At 58.1% G+C, this 19,738-nt stretch overlaps 3 protein-coding genes across 6 annotated transcripts in view; all 3 read right to left on the bottom strand.

Annotated features, from left to right (window-relative positions):
• Positions 1-3,127: 3,127 nt before the first annotated feature.
• On the bottom strand, positions 3,128-11,288 carry KLHDC7A (kelch domain containing 7A). Its single transcript, XM_085559008.1, has one exon. It carries the CDS (start codon positions 6,947-6,949, stop codon positions 3,416-3,418), a length of 3,534 nt encoding a protein of 1,177 aa, XP_085415134.1. The 5' UTR covers positions 6,950-11,288; the 3' UTR covers positions 3,128-3,415.
• Positions 11,289-11,417: 129 nt separating this feature from the next.
• IGSF21 (immunoglobin superfamily member 21) overlaps positions 11,418-19,738 on the bottom strand; it is a 51,310-nt gene continuing 42,989 nt past the window's right edge. For 3 of the 4 annotated variants that reach the window (XM_077788198.2, XM_085559011.1, XM_085559009.1), the window contains exons 6-10: positions 18,488-18,935; positions 15,209-15,294; positions 13,015-13,207; positions 12,881-12,919; positions 11,418-11,668 (exon numbers count right to left, since the gene is read on the bottom strand). In XM_077788198.2, the coding sequence (XP_077644324.2) occupies positions 11,595-11,668; positions 12,881-12,919; positions 13,015-13,207; positions 15,209-15,294; positions 18,488-18,935 (840 nt within the window). In that variant the 3' untranslated portion in view covers positions 11,418-11,594. Of the gene's footprint in view, positions 11,669-12,880; positions 12,920-13,014; positions 13,208-15,208; positions 15,295-16,907; positions 18,047-18,487; positions 18,936-19,738 lie in introns of those variants that run through there. The other variant, XM_085559010.1, reaches the window with a different exon arrangement.
• On the bottom strand, positions 13,161-15,121 carry LOC146765679 (uncharacterized). The gene is made up of 3 exons (XM_085558584.1): positions 15,071-15,121; positions 14,113-14,866; positions 13,161-14,059 (listed from the first exon to the last, which is right to left on the bottom strand). The coding sequence occupies exons 1-3, from the start codon at positions 15,119-15,121 to the stop codon at positions 13,899-13,901; spliced, it is 966 nt and encodes a 321-aa protein (XP_085414710.1). The 3' UTR covers positions 13,161-13,898.

Here is a 19,738-nt window from a genome sequence, read left to right as displayed (position 1 = left end):
AAACCTTCGGGATTTGGGAGGTGGGAACCATCCAAAACTTCGGGATTCAGGAGCAGGGAATGAACCAGATATTTGGGATTTGGAAACACAGAAGGAAAGGAGCAAACCTTTGGGATTTTGGAGAGAATGAACCAAACCTTCGGGATTTGGGAGTGGGGAAAGGACCAAACTTTGGGGATTTGGGAGGAGGGAGCGAAACCTCCAGGTCTGAGTTTGGATTTGTCCTTTTCCCTTTAATTTCCCTCACCCACCCCATTCCAGAGGGATCATCCCGCTGCTGCCGGGCTGGAATTGCCGCCTCGCACATCCCAGAGCCTCTTTTTTGGGATGTTTCAGCCGGGAAATTCCGTGAATCCCAAAAATTCCTCGTGCTCCAACATATTCCTGCTTTTCCCATGATAGGGAGGGGGTCCATTACCCTCCCCCCCACCAGCCAGCAGAGGCAGGCTGGGGAGGTTCGTTAATTAACACAGCCCTGGGTTAATTAATCACCGCGGGCCCGGGTTCATTAATTAACGCAGCCTCCCAAGGTTCCCTGCCCTCCGTCCAGAGGCTCCAGGCAGTGCCGGGAATCTGCCGGGAGCGTTTTGGGACAGAACCTTAACCCAGGCTCTCCTAAACCGCCCCGAGCAGCACCAAAATTCCCAGAAAAACCTGGAATCCCCATCCTGGGAATGTCCAAGGCCGGGCTACAGCAGCCTAGGGTAGCGGGAGGTGGAGCTGAGGGGGATTTGAGCTCCTTTCCCCCGGCCCCTCTGGAATTGTGGGATAAGCAGCGAATTCCTGGAAAAGCTGGGAAAAGGGAGTGAGGGAATGTGTGAGCTAGTGGGAAAAACTGGGAAAAAGGGGGTGAGGGAATGTCTGAGCTGGGAAAAACTGGGAAAAGGGGGGTGAGGGGATGTCTGAGCTGGGAAAAACTGGGAAAAGGGGGTGAGGGAATGTCTGAGCTGGGAAAAACTGGGAAAAAGGGGTGAGGGAATGTCTGAGCTGGGAAAAACTGGAAAAAGGGGGTGAGGGAATGTCTGAGCTGGGAAAAGAGGATGAGGGAGCGTCTGCTTCTGGAAAAGCTGGGAGAAGGGAATGAGAGAATGTCCACTCCCAGGAAAACTGGGAAAAGGTGATGAGGGAGTGTCTGAGCTGGGAAAAACCGGGAAAAGGGGATGAGGGAGTGTCTGAGCCGCGAAAAACCGGGAAAAGGGGATGAGGGAGTGTCTGAGCTGGGAAAAACTGGGAAAAGGGGATGAAGGAGTGCTGCTCCCAGAAAAGCTGGGAAAAGGTGATGAGGGAGTGTCTGAGCTGGGAAAAACCGGGAAAAGGGGATGAGGGAGTGTCTGAGCTGGGAAAAACCGGGAAAAGGGGATGAGGGAGTGTCTGAGCCGGGAAAAACCGGGAATTGGGGGATGAGGGAGCGTCTGAGCTGGGAAAAACCGGGAAAAGGGGATGAGGGAGCGTCTGAGCTGGGAAAAACCGGGAAAAGGGGATGAGGGAGTGTCTGAGCTGGGAAAAACCGGGAAAAGGGGATGAGGGAGCGCTGCTCCCGGGCTCGCCTCCCCGATCCGCCGGCCGTGCCTAATTAGCGATGTCGAACACGCCGCGCGCTCTTGCTCCCAATTAGGCTCGGCTTAAAACGAGGCAGGGCGTTCGTTTCACCGAACGTTCGCTTTAATTTAGGCCCGGCTGTGCCTGAACCCCCGGCGCCGCTTTACGCAGAGACTGAGCGCAGACAAATATCGCTCTGAGGAGGAGGAGGTGAGAAATGAGGAGATAAGAGATAACGGGGAGATAAGAGATAACGAGGCCAGCCCCCAACTCTGTCCCTGAAACCGGCTGAAGTGTCCGAGCGATGCTGCTGGAGCTTTGGCGACCTCCACCCTAAACCGCTCCCCATCCGTGTCCGGGTCAATGTTCCCCGCCTGGAGCCTAAATCAGGTGGAAATCAGTCCCGGACAGCTGGAGCCCCGGAGATCCGGGATTTGCTGCCGCCCGAACAAACACGGCCCTGATTAAACTCCCCCGAGCAAACGAGTCCGCCCGGCTCCTCCCGGCTCCTCCCGGAGCCTCCGGGCTGCGATCCCGGCAGCGCCCGAGGGTTTGATCCCCTCCTGATCCTGGGAGTGGGAAGGGGCTGGATCCAAGGGTTTGATCCCCTCCTGATCCTGGGAGTGGGAAGGGGCTGGATCCAAGGGTTTGATCCCCTCCTGATCCTGGGGGTGGGAAGGGGCTGGATCCAAGGGTTTGATCCCTTCCCGCATCCCAGGAAGTGGGAAGGGGCTGGATCCAAGGGTTTGATCCCTTCCTGATCCTGGGGGTGGGAAGGGGCTGGATCCAAGGGTTTGATCCCCTCCTGATCCTGGGGGTGGGAAGGGGCTGGATCCAAGGGTTTGATCCCCTCCTGATCCTCGGGGTGGGAAGGGGTCGAATCCAAGGGTTTGATCCCCTCCTGATCCTGGGGATGGGAAGGGGCTGGATCCAAGGGTTTGATCCCCTCCTGATCCTGGGGGTGGGAAGGGGCGGGATCCAAGGGTTTGATCCCCTCCTGATCCTGGGGGTGGGAAGGGGCTGGATCCAAGGGTTTGATCCCCTCCTGATCCTGGGGGTGGGAAGGGGCGGGATCCAAGGGTTTGATCCCCTCCTGATCCTGGGGGTGGGAAGGGGCTGGATCCAAGGGTTTGATCCCCTCCTGATCCTCGGGGTGGGAAGGGGTCGAATCCAAGGGTTTGATCCCCTCCTGATCCTGGGGATGGGAAGGGGCTGGATCCAAGGGTTTGATCCCCTCCTGATCCTGGGGGTGGGAAGGGGCGGGATCCAAGGGTTTGATCCCCTCCTGATCCTGGGGGTGGGAAGGGGCTGGATCCAAGGGTTTGATCCCCTCCTGATCCTGGGGGTGGGAAGGGGCGGGATCCAAGGGTTTGATCCCCTCCTGATCCTGGGGGTGGGAAGGGGCGGGATCCAAGGGTTTGATCCCCTCCTGATCCTGGGGGTGGGAAGGGGCTGGATCCAAGGGTTTGATCCCCTCCTGATCCTGGGGGTGGGAAGGGGTCGAATCCAAGGGTTTGATCCCCTCCTGATCCTGGGGGTGGGAAGGGGCTGGATCCAAGGGTTTGATCCCTTCCCGCATCCCAGGAAGTGGGAAGGGGCTGGATCCAAGGGTTTGATCCCTTCCTGCATCCCAGGAAGTGGGAAAAGGCTGGATCTGAGGGGTTGGACCCTTCCCCCAGCCCGGGAAGTGGGAAGAGCCTGGATCCGAGGGTTTGACCCCTTCCTGCATCCCAGGAAGTGGGAAGAGCCTGGATCCGAGGGTTTGACCCCTTCCTGCATCCCGAGCAGCGGGAAGAAGCCGGGTCCATTGCGGGCTGGGATCGCAGAGCTCGGGCTGAGGGCTCCTTCTCCGTCTGCCACGGCTCCTGGGGACCCCTCAGGGCGGCGGCGGCTCCGTGCCCCCCTCGGGCAGCACCAGCACGGCGGGCAGGAGGCTGCCGTGGGGCTCCGGGAAGGGCCGCAGCTCCTGGGCCCCGAAGCGCGGCGCGCCGGGGTCGGCCGGGAAGCGGAGGTGGAAGCCGCGGCCCAGGCAGTGGACGAGGCCGCCCAGGGCGGCACATTGCAGCCCGGCCCGCTCGGGCAGGGGGTGGCTGCCGCAGCCGTGCCACGGCCCGGTGCCGCCGCCGCACCGCCACACGGCCACCTCGCTGCCGCCCGCGCCGCGCCGCAGCTGGAAGCGGTACAGGAACCCATGGGTGCCCACCAGCGCGGCCGTCCTGCCCGGGCCGTCCAAGGCCGGGCTGGCGGTCCAGCTGTCCCGGCGGGCGTCGTAGCGCAGCAGCAGCGAGCGCAGCGTGCCCCCGGTGACAAAGATGTCCCCGTGGCACGTGGCGGCCGCGTGGGCCACGGCGAAGGTGTCCCTGGGCAGGGCGGCGGCGAAGGCCCAGAGGTCACGCCTGGGGTCGTAGCGCTCCACGGTGGCCAAGCACTCGCCCCCGATGGCGTAGAGGTGACCGTCCAGCGCCAGCAGCTGGCAGCGCGGCCGCGCCTGGCGCAGGGGACAGATGTCGCGCCAGCTGTCGCCCAGGGGGTCGTAGCACAGCACGCGGCCAGAGGGGCTCCGCGCCCGGCCCGCGCCCTCCCAGCCGGGCACCACGAACAGGTAGTTGAACATGGAGCACACGGCGCAGCCCCGCCCGGACACCTCGGCCGGCAGCTGGCACAGCTGGCACCAGCGGTCCGCGTCCTCGTCGTAGTAGCAGAGGCGGCCGCGGCGGTGGCCGGGCTGGGCCGCGGGGACGTCGGCCACCACCAGGCGCGGCCGGCCGCGGCTGCGGAGCGCCGGGAGCAGCTCCCGCTCGCCGGCGTTGAGGCGGCCGTAGGTGGCCGGGGAGCGCAGCACCTGCAGCAGGTGGGCGCTCATCACCTGGAGCGCCGCGTCCCGCAGCTGCCGCGCCTTGGCCGCGCGCAGAACCTCGGAGCAGTTCCCCAGGTGCACCCGGCCGGGCTGCGACACCTGGGCCGGCGATGGAGCTCCGCCGGGCAGCGGGAGCTGGCGGGGGATCCCAGCGGTGCTGCCTTTCCAGCCGGGGCAAGGCGGCTCTGGAGGGCTCTCCGTGCCCTCCTGCGGAGCTGAGGAGGTGTCGGGATGGGGAATTTCCAGAGCTGGATTCTCCCGCTGGGTTCCGCAGCTCTGCGGCTCTGCCCGGCCCCGCTGCCGGGGCGGCCCCGCAGGGACGAAGGGCAGGGACGTCCGCCTGGACACCGACTCGGAGGTGGACTGCGCGAAGTAGTCGTAGACTCTGCCCCGCAGGCCAGGCCTGGCCGGGCTGTCCTTGTCCCGGCGCTCCGGGATGAAGCTCTCCTCCACCTGGATCTTGGCCACCGAGGAGAAGCAGTAGGAGGTGTCCGAGCCAGCCTCGCTGGCCGTCAGCAGCAGCCCCAGGCTGGAGGTGACGCTGAGGGTCTGGACTGTCCCCCGGCTGCCCGCCCTGCTCCTCCCGGCTGCAGCCGGGTCCTGCTCCGAGCTCCGGCCGCGTCCGTGCCCCGCTGTCCGCGCATCGCCAGTCCCCGGGGAACGCCCGGAGCTCGGTGCAGCTGCGCCCGGCCCCGCGGGGCTGCTCCGGGCCCCGGGGTCGTGAGAGCCCGGCTCGCTTCCCAGCAAAATTCCCGGCTCGCTTCCCAGCAAAATTCCCGGCTCGCTTCCCAGCAAAATTCCCGGCTCGCTTCCCAGCAAGATTCCCGGCTCGCTTCCCAGCAAAATTCCCGGCTCGCTTCCCAGCAAAATTCCCGGCTCGCTTCCCGCCGCGACTCCTGCCTTGCTTCCAAGATCACTTCCCAGCAAAATTCCCGGCTCACTTCCCACCTCAACTCCTGCTTTGCTTCCAAGATCACTTCCCAGCAAAATTCCCGGCTCGCTTCCCACCTCGACTCCTGCCTTGCTTCCAAGATCACTTCCCAGCAAAATTCCCAGCTCGCTTCCCAGCAAAATTCCCGGCTCGCTTCCCACCGCGACTCCTGCCTTGCTTCCAAGATCACTTCCCAGCAAAATTCCCGGCTCGCTTCCCACCTCGACTCCTGCCTTGCTTCCAAGATCACTTCCCAGCAAAATTCCCGGCTCACTTCCCACCTCGACTCCTGCCTTGCTTCCAAGATCACTTCCCAGCAAAATTCCCGGCTCACTTCCCACCTCGACTCCTGCCTTGCTTCCAAGATCGCTTCCCAGCAAAATTCCCGGCTCGCATCCTGCCGCGACTCCTGCCTTGCTTCCAAGATCACTTCCCAGCAAAATTCCCGGCTCACTTCCCACCTCGACTCCTGCCTTGCTTCCAAGATCACTTCCCAGCAAAATTCCCGGCTCGCTTCCCACCTCGACTCCTGCCTTGCTTCCAAGATCACTTCCCAGCAAAATTCCCGGCTCGCTTCCCGCTTCAATTCCTGCCTTGTTTCCCGGTTTGCTTTCTGGTTCGCTTCCCTGCTCATTTCCCAGCTCGATTCCTGACTTAATTCCCAATTTATTTCCCAGCTCGTTTGCCTGCGCACTTCCCAGCTCATTTCCTGGCTTCGTTATCAATTTACTTCTTGGCTCACTTCCTGGATTATTTCCCGGCTTGATTCCCGACTTGCTTCCAGGCTGACTTCCCGGCTCTTTTCCCAGCTCACTTCCCAGCTCTCCCGTCCTGCTCCCGGGATCCCTCCCCAGCTCAACCCCTGCTTTGCTTTCTGATTTAATTCCCAACTCCCTTCCCAACTCCCTTTCCATCCTGGCCGGACCCAGCGGGGCTTCCTTGGGAATCAGCCCCAGCTCCAAACCCACCTCCTCTCCTTCCTCCCCCTCCTCCTCCTCATTCCTTGGAAAGCTCTGCTCCCTCCGGAGAGCCTCGTGCCGCATCCCGGGGCCATTCCCAGATTTGTCCCCCCCATCCCTCCTCCTCCTCCTCCTCAGAGCCCCATCCCCATCCCGGTTTTCCCGCTGCTCTCCCGGCGGGATTTTTCCCGGGGGAGGCGAGCGGTTCCTGTAAAACCTGAAGGCCAGGGACAGGAGCAGCAGCGCGGCCGCCGACAGGAGCAGCTTCCCGGGCAGCTGCATGTCCGAGTGCCAGGCCGAGGGCACCCGCTGGGGCATTTTTCCATGCGGGAATGCCGAGGAGCCGATTAATGATTTGCCGGGAGAGGCCGGAGCGCGGCGGGCTGGGACAAGGTGACTTTGAGCGGGCAGAGCTGGCAGGAGGATTCCGGAGGAGCCGCGAATGTTTGGGATGGGCTGGGCTCCAGGGAAAGGTGCAGCCCAGCTCTGTTGGCCTGGGAAACGGAGAGAGAGGGGCTCGGGGAAGGGCACAGAGGCAGGAAAAATATCCCCGGGGAGCTGCTTCTGCGCCGTGGTGCTTTGAAAAGGGTCACGCAGCGAGAAAAAAAAAAACAAAAAAAGGGGAAAAACAAAAAGTTCTTGTCCCCAGCGAAGGCTCCTCATCCCTCGGTGCTCCCGGAAAAGGGAGGGAGCAGCAGCCCGGAGCCCTTTGGGCTGATGCCGAGCAGCTGCTCCGCGGCATGGCCGGGTGACGAATTCAGCGGCTGATTCCGTGATTAATTCATTCGGTGATTAATTAATTCAGCGGCCTTCGTTTTGCCGCGCGCTGCCTAACGAGGGTTGACGGGAAAGGGCCCCGGAGCTTGCGGGGGTCTCTCGGGGGCCGCCGTGGAAGGAGGAGCTGGTGGAAAAGGAGCTCGGGAAGGGCGAAAATCCCGGAGGTGGGCAGGAAATCGAGGCTGGAGTTCAGCTGGAAGGAATAAAAGCCGGGAGAAATTCGGGATGGGAAGGGTTGGGAGTTGTCGTTCCTGAAGGATGCCGCACGTATCGGAGTCACCGTGGGGAAACTGAGGCACGGCAGGGCTCCGTTCTCCCCCTGGGAAGCTGCTGCTGGTGGTGGATCTGCTCCTGGCCTGAATTCCAAAGGTTTCGGGGAATTCTTGTCCCCACGACAACAACGCTGGGACCACGGTGAGAGAGGAAAGGCGGGAGCCTGGGGAACGGCAGCGCTTCCCCCACGGCCACGGGAGCGGAGCCCGGAGGGATCCGACCCACGGGAACCACCCGAGAGAGGCGGAAAAAAGCGAGAACCAAACCGGGAGTGGGTGGCAGCTCCTGTTCTCACTCAGGGATTCGCTCCCTGCTGGCTCCATCCCAATCCGGTGGGATTTTCCCCAGGGATGGACCCAGGGGATGTGGAGGGGGGGTGGCTGCGGTGGGAGGGGGCCCTGCCCTGCCAGGGGTCTCCAGGGGGAGGTGGGAGCTCAGGAATTCATTCCCGGTGTCCTCAACTTCCCAAAGCTCATCCCAACGGAGAAGCCGATCCCCACCAGCCGCTTCCCGAGGTTTTGGGATGGGGAGGAGCCTCCGAGCCCCCTCGGGGCAGGTTCTCCCCCATCCCGGGCATCCCTGAGTGCTGAGGTGTGTCCCTGCCCAGGCTGGGATGCTGAAATTCCCGGGAAGGCTGAAATTCCTGTGGCGGAGGGGCTGGGACTGCTCTCAGCTGGAGGATCCCGTCCTAAACACCGAAAATGTTTTTGTATCCCTGAAAAGGCTGGAAAGGCAGCACAGGAATGACCTCCCCGGGCTGGCTCGGCACTCGGGCATCCCTGTGCTCATCCCTGCTGGGAACACGGATCCACCAATGGAGGATATTTTATTTAGGATATTTAAGGGAATATTTGGGATGCTACCCAAATGTGGGGAAACACAGCATAAAAGATCTTGGGGGAATGAAGATATTTGGTTTAAAAGCTGGGTTTTGGAGCACGGCCGGTGTCGTGCATCCAAACCAGCGCCAGCCAAGCCCACCCAGCCTCTCTCCTCCATCCAGCTGGGGTCAGAGCCCCAAAATCCATCCCTGGCGGGGGGGGCTCTGTTTGGCCAAAACCTTGGGAAAAGGAGAATTTCTCCTGCCTGGAAAGCCGGAGCTGAGGGAGGAGGGCCGCGTGTGGAGCCTGGGCACGCGTTCCGGGGCTCGGCTAATTGGGAAAGGCTCTGGCAGCCGCGACCTGCCGGGCCCTTCCCCGCTGCTGCCGGGGCCGGACCGGCCAAGATCCCGGCGCTTGGCAGCGGGGCAGGACGACGAGGAGGAGGAGGAGGAGGAGGAGGAGGAGGAGGAGGAGGATGAATTATTCACGTGCTCCGTGAACCCAGCCGGCAATGAGGGCGCCGAGCGGAGCTCCCGCTGCCTTTCCTGCAGGGCCGGGGCACCCCCGGTTCCTGCCATCCCAAAGAATCCACGGGTTCCGCTGGAGAAATTCCTCGCTTATCCCGTTTATCTGCGGTGCGAGGGGAGCGGGAGAAGCGGCGCTGACGTCTCGGCGCTTGTGACTCTAATTGAGCGTAATTACCTCTTCCAAATCTGCTCGAGCCTCTTTCAAAGTCCCCCTGGAATTCGGGAAGGTCGATAACGCCGCTCCTCTGGGGTTTCAGCTGCCGTCAGCCCCTCGCGAAGGCGCTGCGGTTTCGGTGGGTTTTTTTTTGTTTTTTTTTTTTTTTTTTTTCCCGAGCTAATCAGATCTCCTCGGAAGGTTGTCAGGAGCGGATCTGTCAGCTCTCATCAATAATGGAACAACCTGAGCCGCTCCTTTCCCCTCCAGCCGCCTCCTGCATTATTCACTGCCGGCGCCTCAAACAACGGGATCGGAAATAGGGAGGGGGAGAAGTGGGATAAACTGGGATCCTCTGCGACCACCTGGAGGGAGAGGATGGGGAGGGGGCGGGAGGTGAGGGTGGGTCCGGCGCAGCGTGGGGGGCTCCCTTTGGTGGGGCTGTGGGGTGGAACCCCTTTGTGACCCTCGTTTTGGCAGGAATTCAGAAAAACAGGGAGCAGCTCTGCCCCAAAACGGGGAGAAACTCCCAAATCCCCTCGCTCGTCTCTCTGTGCTGGCACTCGGAAGGCCCCAGCCTCTGGTCGATCCATCCACGCCAGCAGATCCATCCCTTTTCCCAGGGATTTTTCCCGGAGCATCCCGAATTGGGGTGGGTTTGGGATGCAGCCACACCGAGCCCGGCGTTCCTGCCCCAGCCGCTGGCTGGGCTCATCCCGGCGCTCCCGGTGGTGGCCCCGCCGCTGGAATTGCTCCTCGTTTCCACGGGAATGCTCCTCATTTCCGCGGTTCTGGGCTAAACCCGCGGCATTTGCATTTAAATGGAGCTTCGGGCGGCTGGAAATGCTCGTTTTTCCAAGCGGGGAGGCCGAATGGCTGTTTCATCCTGGCGGTTGTTTAATTAGGGCGGGCTGAGGCCGCTGGAGCGGCTCCGATCCGTGAGGAAAGGCAGAAGGATCCATGGGAGGGGCTCTGCAGAGCGTGGGGGGAAACTGAGGCAGGGAGGATTCCTGAAGAAACGACGCTTCTTCTGAGAAAAACGGAAGATTTTCTTCTCATCCGTGGAGTGGAAGTGTAGATGTGATGGGATTGGGATGTTGGCCGTCATTCCTTCGGGATGGAATCGGAGCCGATGATCCTCCCGCACATCCCAGCCAGCCCCGATCCAACTGCTCCCACTCCAAAGGGTAAAACTCTGGGATTTTGTATGGGAAGGAGCTCTGGAGCTGCCGTGGCTTCCTTTAGCTCCTCTGAGGCTGGCAACGGAGCGGGAAAGGGCTGGAATCTGCTTGATAATAATTAATCATCGCGGTGATAATGATGCATGCGGCTGCCGAATAATCCTCCAGGATTATGAGTTCCCAGAGGAAAAGTCTTGGGAGAACCCCCATCCTTGGGATCCTTTCCCCACGGGACATCCCACGGGTGCTCCACGAGGAAAACAGCCTGGAAAACTCCACGATGGAGGCAAAGCCACCTGGATTTTGCCAGGAGCCGTCGTGTGGTGGGATTGACGCCGTCCTAGGAATGGCCAAATCCGGCCCGTTTCCATGGGGACAGCCGGCCACGAGGGATGGGACACGCTGCCCGCTCAAGTGTGAGCGCTGACATTTGGGGTCGGGAGCCGCCTGTCACTTGGCATTCCTCAGCCAGCCCGGCACGAGCGACACGCGCGGGAATCCCACCGGATCAACCCAGTGATCCACGACTTTCGGGCTCCCGGCGGCGCCTCCGCGGCCTCGGGAGGGCTGGGGACGCGTGTGGGTCCTCACCCTGGGGAGACGAGGCCTGGAGCATCGTGGGGCCATGGGAATGCTGCACTTGGGTTTTTCCCAGGGAAAATTTGGTCCTTGAATCCTCAAATCCTCCTGCTCCCCCTTCCAAGACTTTGCAAAGACCCCAAGACGGAGCTGGGAACCCCAGGATGGTGCTGGGAACCCTGGGATGGAGCTGGGAATCCTGAGACAGAGCTGGGAACCTCAACATGGAGCTGAGAACCCCGAGATGGAACAGAGAACCCCGAGATGGAACAGACAACCCCGAGATGGAGCTGGGAACCTCGAGATGGATCTGGGAACCCCAACATGGATCTGGGAACCTTGACATGGATCTGGGAACAGTGAAACAGAGCTGGGAACCCCAAGATGGAGCTGGGAATCCCAACATGGAGCTGGGAACTCCAAGATGGATCTGGGAACCCCAAGATGGATCTGGGAACCCCGAGATGGAGCTGGGAACCCCGAGATGGAGCTGGGAACCCCGAGATGGAGCTGGAAACCCTGAGATGGAGCTGGGAACCCCGAGATGGAGCTGGGAACCCCGAGATGGAGCTGGGAACCCCGAGATGGAGCTGGAAACCCTGAGATGGAGCTGGGAACCCCAACATGGATCTGGGAACAGTGAAACAGAGCTGGGAACACCGAGATGGAGCTGGGAACCTCGACATGGATCTGGGAACAGTGAAACAGAGCTGGGAACCCCGAGACGGAGCTGGGAACCCCGAGACGGAGCTGGGAACCCCGAGATGGAGCTGGGAATCCCTGCACAGATAAAACATGAATTACGACCTTCTCCCAGAAGAGGTTTTCCTTTTTCCCTTTAATTCAATCGTCTGAGGAAGCCAAGACACGGAAAGAGACCGAGACTGTCGAGAGTATAGAAAAAAAAAGAGCGGGAGACCCAATGGCTGGAGGCAGGAGTGCCGGGAGGAGCCGGACGGAGGCGGAGCAGGAGGAGGAGGAAGAGCAGATGAAGCTTCACGTGAGCTCCAGGATCACTGTCAGGGTGAGCGCCAAAGCGAATCTGAAGCCGCGGTGGCCGGGGAGTGAACCTGGAGAGGAGGAAAAAAGGGATCAGGAGTTCACGGAGCCGTATCCCGACGCTGGGGTTCAGGGCAGGACGGGGGCACCGCTGGTTAGGAGGGGATTCCCCCCAAAACTTGGCCTGGGGGTTGGGTGGGGTCGGGGGGAGATGGGGTGGGAGCGTCTGCGGGGTCCCCCTTGGTATTCCTGAGGACACGGGAGAGGGCTGGGAATGAGATGAGGAGAGATGGGAAAGGGTCTGGAATGAGGAGAGGAGATGGGAAAGGGTCTGGAATGAGGAGAGGAGATGGGAAAGGGCCTGGGATGAGGAGAGGAGATGGGAAAGGGCCTGGAATGAGGAGAGGAGATGGGAAAGGGCCTGAAATGAGGAGAGGAGATGGGAAAGGGCCTGGGATGAGGAAAGGAGAGGAGAGATGGAAAAGGGTCTGGAATGAGGAGAGGAGATGGGAAAGGGCCTGGAATGAGGAGAGAATATGGGAAAGGGTCTGGAATGAGGAGAGGAGATGGGAAAGGGTCTGGAATGAGGAGAGGAGATGGGAAAGGGCCTGGAATGAGGAGAGAATATGGGAAAGGGTCTGGAATGAGGAGAGGAGATGGGAAAGGGCCTGGAATGAGGAGAGGAGATGGGAAAGGGCCTGGAATGAGGAGAGAATATGGGAAAGGGTCTGGAATGAGGAGAGGAGATGGGAAAGGGCCTGGAATGAGGAGAGAATATGGGAAAGGGTCTGGGATGAGGAGAGGAGATGGGAAAGGGCCTGGGAATGAGATGAGGAGAGATGGAAAAGGGTCTGGAATGAGGAGAGGAGATGGGAAAGAGCCTGGGATAAGTTGAGGATGTGGGAAAGGGCCTGGGATGAGGAAATGAGATGGGAAAGGGCCTGGGAATGAGGACAGGAGAGGAGAGATGGGAAAGGGTCTGGAATGAGGACAGGAGATGGGAAAGGGCCTGGGATGAGGAGAGAAGATGGGAAAGGGCCTGGGATGAGGAGAGGAGGTGGGAAAGGGTCTGGAATGAGGACAGGAGGTGGGAAAGGGCCTGGGAATGAGGAGAGAGATGGGAAAGGGTCTGGAATGAGGAGAGGAGAGATGGGTGAAGGCTTGCAGAAAGACAAGCTGAGGTGGCCCAGGGTCGGGGCCAAGGCAAGGCCAGGCCCTCTCCGCACGGCCCTTCCCTTCCCGAGCATCTCCATGGAGATCCCGGTGCCACCAGAACCGCTCACCGTTGGAGTCTTCTGGTCCTCTGGGAATATTCGGATTTTCTAACGGGGAAACAAAGAGCAGAGAGACAATTTGAGTGGGGAGGAGCCAGGCGAGGGCCCGCGGAGGGCCCGGCGGGGCGGCGGCGTGGCCGTACCGAAGACGATGAGGCGGGTGTGGGTGTCGGTGGAGCCCAGCGGGTTCTGGGCGGTGCAGCGGTACATGGAGCCGTTGAGCTCGGCCGGGACCCGCTCCAGCACCAGCTCCTTCCCGTCGTGCTCGGCGCTGCCGTCCAGGAGCCGGCTCCCCACCCGCGTCCACGTGAACAGCGGCTCCGGGAACACCTCGTTCTGCAGGGACGGGGAGAGGGGACAGGGGAGAGGCAACGGCAAAGCTGGAGATGAAATCAAGCAAAGCTGGAGATGAAATCTTCACATCCAGCTTGAGGTAGGCTTGGCGTTGGGGCTGGGGTTGGGTTGGAGTCTGAGCTGGAGTTTGGGTCTGGGTTTGGGTTTGGGACTGAGTCTGGGTTTGAGTCTGGATCTGAATCTGGGTCTGGATTTGATTTTGGGTTTGGGTTTGAGTCTTGGAATGAGACTGAGTTTGAGTCTCAGGTTGAGTTTGGGTCTGGGTTTGGGTTTGAGTCTGAGCTTGAGTTTGGGTCTGGGTCTGGATTTGGGTCTGAGTTTGGGTCTGGTTTTGAGTCTGGGTTTGAGCTTGAGTTTAGGTCTGAGTTTGGGTTTGGGTTTGAGTTTAGGTTTGAGTCTCAGCTTGAGTTTGGGTCTGGGTTTGGGTCTGGGTCTGAGTTCTGGTTTGGGTTTAGGTTTGAGTCTGAGCTTGAGTTTGGGTCTGGGTTTCGGTCTGAGTTTGGGTCTGGGTTTGGGTCTGAGCTTGAGTTTGGGTCTGGGTCTGGATTTGGGTCTGAGTTTGGGTCTGGGTTTGACTTTGAACTTGAGTTTGGGTCTGGGTCTTGATTTGGGTCTGAGTTTGGGTCTGGGTTTGAGCTTGAGTTTAGGTCTGAGTTTGGGTTTGGGTTTGAGTTTAGGTTTGAGTCTGAGCTTGAGTTTGGGTCTGGGTTTGGGTCTGAGCTTGAGTTTGGGTCTGGGTCTGGATTTGGGTCTGAGTTTGGGTCTGGGTTTGACTTTGAACTTGAGTTTGGGTCTGGGTCTTGATTTGGGTCTGAGTTTGGGTCTGGGTTTGAGCTTGAGTTTAGGTCTGAGTTTGGTTTGGGTGTGAGTTTGGGTCTGGGTTTGACTTAAGGTCTGGGTTTGGGTTTGAGCTGAGTTTGGGTCTGAGCTTGAGTTTGGGTCTGGGTTTGACTTTGGGTCTGAGTCTGGGTTTGAGTCTGGATCTGAATCTGGGTCTGGGTTTGACTTTGGGTTTGAGTCTGGGAATGAGTCTGAGTTTGGGTCTGGGTTTGAGTCTGAGCTTGAGTTTGGGTCTGGGTCTTGATTTGGGTCTGAGTTTGGGTCTGGATTTGACTTTGGGTTTGGGTCTGGATCTAAATCTGGGTCTGGGTTTGGGTCTGGATTGGAATCTGGGTCTGGGTTTGACTTTGGGTTTGGGTCTGGATCTGAATCTGCATCTGGGTTTGACTTTGGGTTTGGGTCTGGATCTGAATCTGGGTCTGGGTTTGGGTTTGGGTCTGGATCGGAATCTGAGTCTGGGTCTGGGTTTGGGTTTGGGTCTGGATCGGAATCTGGGTCTGGGTCTGGGTTTGACTTTGGGTTTGGGTCTGGATCGGAATCTGAGTCTGGGTTTGGGTTTGGGTTTGGGTCTGGATCGGAATCTGGGTCTGGGTCTGGGTTTGACTTTGGGTTTGGGTCTGGATCTAAATCTGGGTCTGGGTTTGGGTTTGGGTCTGGATCTAAATCTGGGTCTGGGTTTGGGTCTGGATTGGAATCTGGGTCTGGGTTTGGGTCTGGATTGGAATCTGGGTCTGGGTTTGACTGGGTTTGGGTCTGGATCTGAATCTGGGTCTGGGTTTGACTTTGGGTTTGGGTCTGGATCTAAATCTGGGTCTGGGTTTGGGGTTGGGTCTGAGTCTGAGCCTGGGTCTGAGTCTGGTTTAGGATTTGGATTTGGGTCTGAATATGGTCTGGGTCTAGGTTTGATTTTGGGTCAGAAAGGACCTCTAAGCCCCTCCTATCCCACCCTGTGCCATGGGCAGGGACACCTTGCACTATCCCAGGCTGCTCCCAGCCCCACCCCACCTGTCCTTGGGCACTTCCAGGGTGGAACAGCCACACCTTTGGCCAAGGCATCCCAACGCAGGGACCGTGACGCCACCAAGGCCACCAAGCCTTGGACCAAGGCTGTCCTCCAGCCTCTGCAGCCGTGGGAACGCTGACCTGGAAGCCCTGCACCAGGATCCGCACGGTGTCCCCCACGCGCGCCCTCGTCGGGGTCATCGTGATCTTCGGACCTTTGGGAGCAACTGCACGGGGAGGGGACAGGAGGAGCCGTCAGCGCCGCGCGACGTTCCCGGTGCTGCCCGTGGAGGGGTTAACGGGGCTCGGATGGATGATCCCAGCCAGAGGTGGCAGCCCGGGGGGTGACAGCGCCGTGATTGATTGCCGGGCTGAGTGACACCAGAATGACAGATGGACAGGCAGGGAAGGACCCCCGGGCGGGGAAATGGGAAAAGTGCGAGGCTGATGGATGGCTGGGATGGGTTGATGGGAAGTGTGGGAACTCAAAATGTCTCTCAGACATTTTTAGAGGTTCCAGGCCTTGGTCAGAAGCATTCTAGACCCTGGCAGACAGCTGAAAAACAACTGTGATTTTGAGTTTGAGCCATGGAATGAATTACCAACTTTGGAGGTGGAACAAGCAATCACAAAAGGTTAGATAGTATAGTATAAGTAGTTACGAAGTAGAGGGGAAATTTTTTTAGTACTGTACAGGGGGGTTTTAGTGCATGTACAGGGGGGTTTTTACTTTGTACATGGGGGTCAGAAGTTCTAAGATGGAGGAAAGTGGGCTGAACCCATCCTTCTTCCTTCTTCTTCCTTAACTCCATGTTCTTGGTGATGTTGGCACTCACAGATTGGTTTAGAGTAGAAAAACACTTGGCAACGTAGGTAGTAGGTATTGGGGAATAATTGTAAACATGTTATACGTAATATATCTTATAAAAGATAGCAGCAACCCTGGGCGGAGGGAGAGACGAAGAAGACAGCAGATAGAGAGGATGTCAGGGTGTGTGTGCCTCTACCCAGGCCACTGATCAAACAGCCGCAGTCCAAGAACATAATCTGTTAGATAACTAGCAATAAACTGCCTTGAGAACGAACAGCTAAGCCTGCGGAGGTTTTCTTTGGAAGCACGGGTTGGAGGAGGAATTTCACCACCACATGTGGCCCCAAAACAAGGCTGGGGTTCCCACAGGAAGGAGTTATTTCCCAACGCAGCCTTCCTCCGCTCGGAAAACATGGCCAAGAAGGATCAGGTTGGTTTGAAGCCGCAGAGGTGGATACCTCAGAGGAGCATTCCCAAAAATGTGGCCTTGGTGAGTCTCACCTTGCCATTAGCACAGGAGACAACCCCAAAACCTGGCTGGCACAAAATCCCACAGACAGCGCAGAAAAAACTGGGAATGCCTTTTCCCATGCCAGGCTAGGGATGTTCCTCTGCTGGGATGGAGGGACGCCACGCAGGATCTGCCCCTGCTTCCACCTGGGGCTGGGTGGGTGTCCCTGCTGGGCCAGAAGTGGGATGGGACATCCCAGGAGCTTCCTGGACTTCCATGGAAGGAGAAGGGGAAATGGGCAGCAGCGAGGCTGCGCTTTGGGTGTGTCAACGCTGTCCATCCAAGCTGTGTCATGGATGGGACAAAATGGACCTGGACACAGAGGGACAAAGCCACCAGAGAGGGTGGAGGACACTGGAAGCCCTTGGAATGGCCATCCCTGCCTCAGGATGCTCTGCCTGGACACCCTGAGACCATGGACTATGGGATTGGCCCTCTGGAGCAGGACCAGGCAGGATGTGCTGAAGATGATCCCACCACGCCCTGATTGGGACCAAAAGGCAGTTTTGGGGCTGGTGTTGGGTTTAATGCAGCTTTTATTGGGAATATCTTCTCTTTTATTGGGAATATCTTCTCTTTCATTGGGAAACTATATTTTATATATATCCACAGTGTGTATTTATTCTGTGGATGTAGGGAAAGGGTTAACGGGATCTGCTGGGATGCTGCCCAAAAATCAGGAGTGGATGGGCACCCAAGGAGCTTCAGGAACACCTCCAGGAACAAGGAGAGCCCTGGGTTTGGGGACTGGGCACAAAGTGGGTTGAGATTTGCTGATCCAGGTCTTGGACCTCCTGGGAAGGAGCAGCAAAGCCACGAGGTCCTGATCTTGGCTCTAAACCCAAAGAGCTCCAGGAGGTGGGAAAATGCGGGATTTCCACACGTTTTGGATGCTGGGGAAAAGATTTAATGCGAAGATGTCGGGAAGCCAAGGAGAAGCTCTCCAGGAGATGGTGAGGAGCCAAATGCTCCACTTGGCCTGGAGCAAAGCCCAGGCTGCTCCACCTGGCTCGAGGCTGGGAGAGCCTTTCCAGAGGAGTGTCCTGAGGCTGGAAAACCCCGTGGAGAGCTCAGCTTCTTCCAGCAGGAGCCAGGAGAGCAGGGGAGAGATGGTGAAGGACCCGTGGATCCCACGGTCACCTGAGGAGCTTCTGCTCTTCCAGGGGCCTGGGAATGTGGGGAGCCAAATTCCCTGGCTTCGATCCCATCAGCCTGTCCCAGCTCCACGGGCAGGAGCCAACTCGGGAATTCCCTCCCTGGCAATTCCCACTGGGATGAGCTTTGTGGCAGCCAGTAAGGGGGATGGGATGTCCTTGGATCTCCTGGGATTGGGATGGAAGGGACAGCTCCATCCCCAGCTCCTCTCCCTGCTCATCCCAACACAGATTCCCCAAAAATCATCTTTATCCCAGCAAACCTCAGCCTCAACCCCGCCCAACCTGGAAAATCCCTTCTCCTGCCTGATGGACATCCCAGATTCCCTCCTCTCATCCCAGGTTTTGTGGATTCTTGGCATCACCACCTCTATCCCGATGCAGCCCCATGGGATCCCTGAAAACCCCCCAAAAGAAAAGGAAAAAAAAACACAAAAGGAGAGAGAAAATGGGTGAAAGGAAAGCAAAAGACGTGGAATGAAAACAGACAAAGCCAAAACACACTGGGGAAAAGCCCAGAAAAAATGGGAGGGAAAGTGCCAAAATAAAGAAGCCAAAAAAGAAAAAGAAAAGTAAAACAAAAGTCAAAACTGGGGAAAAAATAAAACACGGGGAGGAAAATGGAGAGAAAAAAGTAAAAAAAAACTAAAAGGAAAAGCAAGAAAGAAAAGAAAAACAGGCCAGAAATGGTGAAAAGGAAAAATAAAAAAAAGGCCAGAAATGGGTGGAAAAGGCAAAAAATGGGAGGAAGAGGCCAAAAAATAGAGAGAAAAAAAAAAAAAAGCAGAGAAAAGTGAAAACACTGAGAGAAAAGCCAAAAACTGGAGAGAAAGTCCAAAACCCAAATAGAGAAAATAATTAAAAAAAAAAATTAAAGAAAAAAATCCCCCAAAACGGACAAAAGTGCCTAAAACCCAGGAGAAGCCCCGGGTGCGTTGGCTCACCTAGCGTGACCTCGGACTGCATGGGCATGGAGAGCGCCGGGTGCTTGACCTCGCAGCTGAACAGGGCCTCGTTGTCGATTTGGGGGTTCAGGGTCCACGTGAGGGTGGCCCGGGCCTCGACGGTGCCGTCGCTGACGGGCGCGTGCGTGTGCCGAAAGTAATAGATGGGCTCGGCCATGTGCACCCAGCGCGGGAATTCCCGGCTCACCACCGTCTCGGGAATGCTCTCGGTCACCGGATCCCGCTCGGCCGCCAGCCCCCGCGGCGGATCCGCCGTGGGAAAGGGGTTTCCCAATCCCGGCTCGCCCTCGGCCGACAGGGATTTCGGCACCTTGGTGTCGTCCAGGTCGCGGTGCAGGAGGTTCCGGGGGGCCCAGCTGCTGGCGCCGGCCGGCGGCTCCGGCAGCGGGGTGGCCTCGATGGGTTCCCCGTCCCGCTTGAAGTACACCTGGGGGGCACAGAGGGGACAGCGAGTGTGGCGGGGGTGTCCCCAGCATCCCTTCGGATGGAACACGCGGTCCTTTCCTCACCCCCAAATCCTGAAGGTTTGGTTCATTCTCTCCCAAATCCTGAAGGCTTGGTTCATTCTCTCCCAAATCCCAGAAATTTGGTTCATTCTCTCCCAAATCCTGAAGGTTTCATTCATTCTCTCCCAAATCCCAGAAGTTTGGATCATTCTCTCTCAAATCCCAGAATTTTGGTTCATTCTATCCCAAATCCTGAAGGTTTGGTTCATTCTCTCCCAAATCCCAGAAATTTGGTTCATTCTCTCCCAAATCCCAAAAGTTTGGTTCATTCTCTCCCAAATCCTGAAGGTTTCATTCATTCTCTCCCAAATCCTGATGGTTTAGTTCATTCTCTCCCAAATCCCAAAGGCTTGGTTCATTCTCTCCCAAATCCCAAAAGTTTGGTTCATTCTCTCCCAAATCCTGAAAGCTTGGTTCATTCTCTCCCAAATCCCAGAATTTTGGTTCATTCTCTCCCAAATCCCAAAGGCTTGGTTCATTCTCTCCCAAATCCTGAAGGTTTGGTTCATTCTCTCCCAAATCCCAGAAATTTGGTTCATTCTCTCCCAAATCCCAGAATTTTGGTTCATTCTCTCCCAAATCCTGAAGGTTTGGTTCATTCTCTACCAAATCCCAGAATTTTGGTTCATTCTCTCCCAAATCCCAAAGGCTTGGTTCAACCTCTCCCAAATCCTGATGGTTTGGTTCATTATCTCCCAAATCCTGATGGTTTGGTTCATTCTCT

This window comes from Lonchura striata, chromosome 21, assembly GCF_050655825.1.
Source record: "Lonchura striata isolate lonStrDom1 chromosome 21, ASM5065582v1, whole genome shotgun sequence".
NCBI lineage: Eukaryota > Metazoa > Chordata > Aves > Passeriformes > Estrildidae > Lonchura > Lonchura striata.
This window is presented reverse-complemented; position numbering and strand designations above follow the sequence as displayed.